We start from the raw sequence: 2,180 nt of genomic DNA, 5'->3' as shown, positions 1-2,180 counted from the left end.
TAATCAACATACTTGTGAGTAGATCTAAGATCCTGGTAAAATAATTTCCAACAGGATCACCGTCCCAGCGAACCTCGCCGCAGTAGTTGCGACTCCCGCAGTCGCAGCAGTCCCGACTCCTGCGACTGGAGGGATTGACCAAAGCATGCTTCTGCAAGCTTTGAAAATGCTCGAGCAGCAACAAAAGCCCATATACAAGTTGCATGGGACCTCACCCTTCACTACGGAAGTGCGACAAGCCTAACTTCCCAAGGGATTTCGTCTATCCGAATCCCTAAAGTATAAAGGTACTTCTAACCCTATAGATTATCTTGAAAAATTCAATACTATAATGGAGGTGGATCAGGTACCACAACTTGCAAAATGCCGTATTCTTGCGGCAACACTCGAGGAAAACGCCCACGATTGGTTTACCCAATTGCCTGAGGCATCAATATCAACATGGGAAACCTTCGTCGACTTATTCCTCACACATTTCCAGGCTACGATGACCTATAGGCCACCTTATACGACTTTGGCCAACATCAAGCAAGAACCCAGTGAGTCTTTACAAGACTATTTTAAACGGTTTAATGCAGAGGTAACAAAAGTCGAGAAGGCTCCCGAGTCTTCCCTTGTTTGTATACTGATAACAGGTATTTTGCCGAGGACCGACTTCTGGAAGGAGTTACAAGCTCGGAGACCAGAATCCTTAGTCGAATTCTTCGCCATGGCCGAACCCCATAAGAGAATCGAGAATTCTCTGGCAGAGTTGGAGAAGGGCAAGGACAAGCGCAAATCACCAATACTGCGTTCACGATCTTGCAGTCCCCGAGGGAAGAACTCCAGGGGCCGAAGCCCAAGAAGACGCAGCCCGTGGAGACAGCAAAGTCCGAAGTTGGCCAAGTCTCCTCCCAAGAAGGAATCCTCGTTGAAGAGGAAGGGCAGACCTCGTTTCGTCAATTATACTGAACTCGCAGTGCCCCAAGACCATATCTATGCAATCGAAGAGAGAAATGGAGTCTTCAAGAAGCCGCCCCCCATCAGGGAAAATCGCGACAGAAGAGACCCCAAAAAATTCTGTAAGTACTACAAAGACATTGGTCATACTACCTTAGAATGTTGCGTCTTGCAGGACGAAATCGAGGAGCTGATTCGGAGAGGAAAGTTCGACAAGTATAAGAAGGGCGAGGAAAGTCATCCCCGAGTGGATGACAAAGAAGAAAACCAAAATGCGAGCGGTTTGAGAACACCTCGCAACATCTTAACTATCATTGGAGGACCCCATATCGCAGGAGACTCCCGCAAGTCACAAGAGCGATATGCCAGAGAAACCAAGGAAAAGCCGCTCACCAATGTGAACAATCTTAGTGAGCGGCCCGAGAAGCTGTTTAAGAAGGAATGCGACGACATCGCCTTTATGGGGAGTGATGCGAGATGGGTCCATCACGCGCATTCTGATGCACTAGTTATCGTCGCCAATATTGGCGGGGATAATGTCCACCGCATACCCGTCGATAATGGAAGTTCAGTAAATCTGTTGAACTTCCAAGCCTTCAAACAAATGGGATTGCAGGAGAAGGACCTGCGGCCTGTGACGTCGAGCATCTATGGCTTTACTGGCGACGTCATAGCAATAAAAGGAATGATCAAACTCCCAATCACCTTGGGAACTGCCCCGGTAACAACCAAGTCAATGGCTGACTTCGCAGTAATCGACCAGTATTCTGCATATAATGCCGTGATTGGTCGACCGATCCTGAAGGAGATAAAGATCATAACCTCGATCTATCATCTCACAATGAAGTTCCCTACTCCCGCTGGAGTAGGTTCTGTACGAGGAGTCCAAGCAGATTCGCGAGAATGCTACAACACAGCAGTCAAGCTCGCGGAGAAAAGGACAGTAAATGTTATCTACCTGTTGGAGGCACCACCTCCTCCCCAGGAGATCCTCAGAATCGAGGAGGTGCCGCACATAGATGAACTAGATTTGGATCCAAGAATCCTTGATCATGCCGCCACAGCCCAAGCCGCGGAAGACACCATTGAGGTACCTATAGATCCTGTAGATAATAGCAAAGTTTTAAAAATTGGTTCTAAGTTAAATTTTCAGCAGCAAGAACAATTAACGACCTTCTTAAAGCGAAATCTTGATGTTTTTGCTTGGAAACATTCAGATATGGTCGGAATATCTCCGCAAG

At 47.3% G+C, this 2,180-nt stretch overlaps 1 protein-coding gene across 1 annotated transcript; it reads left to right on the top strand.

Annotated features, from left to right (window-relative positions):
• The first annotated feature begins 709 nt into the window (after positions 1–709).
• On the top strand, positions 710–1,886 carry LOC133039207 (uncharacterized). The gene is made up of 2 exons (XM_061118044.1): positions 710–1,720; positions 1,809–1,886. The coding sequence occupies exons 1-2, from the start codon at positions 710–712 to the stop codon at positions 1,884–1,886; spliced, it is 1,089 nt and encodes a 362-aa protein (XP_060974027.1).
• The last annotated feature ends 294 nt before the right edge of the window (positions 1,887–2,180 follow it).

The sequence above is a fragment of the Cannabis sativa genome, chromosome 6, assembly GCF_029168945.1.
Source record: "Cannabis sativa cultivar Pink pepper isolate KNU-18-1 chromosome 6, ASM2916894v1, whole genome shotgun sequence".
NCBI lineage: Eukaryota > Viridiplantae > Streptophyta > Magnoliopsida > Rosales > Cannabaceae > Cannabis > Cannabis sativa.
This window is presented reverse-complemented; position numbering and strand designations above follow the sequence as displayed.

What these genes read in the sequence shown, in the direction of transcription:
- LOC133039207 (XM_061118044.1), top strand. Translation starts at nt 710, where the DNA reads ATGGCCGAACCCCATAAGAGAATCGAGAATTCTCTGGCAGAGTTGGAG. An exon ending in AGTATTCTGCATATAATGCC is followed by an intron (nt 1,721 to 1,808) that starts GTGATTGGTCGA and finishes CCGCTGGAGTAG; the next exon opens with GTTCTGTACGAGGAGTCCAA.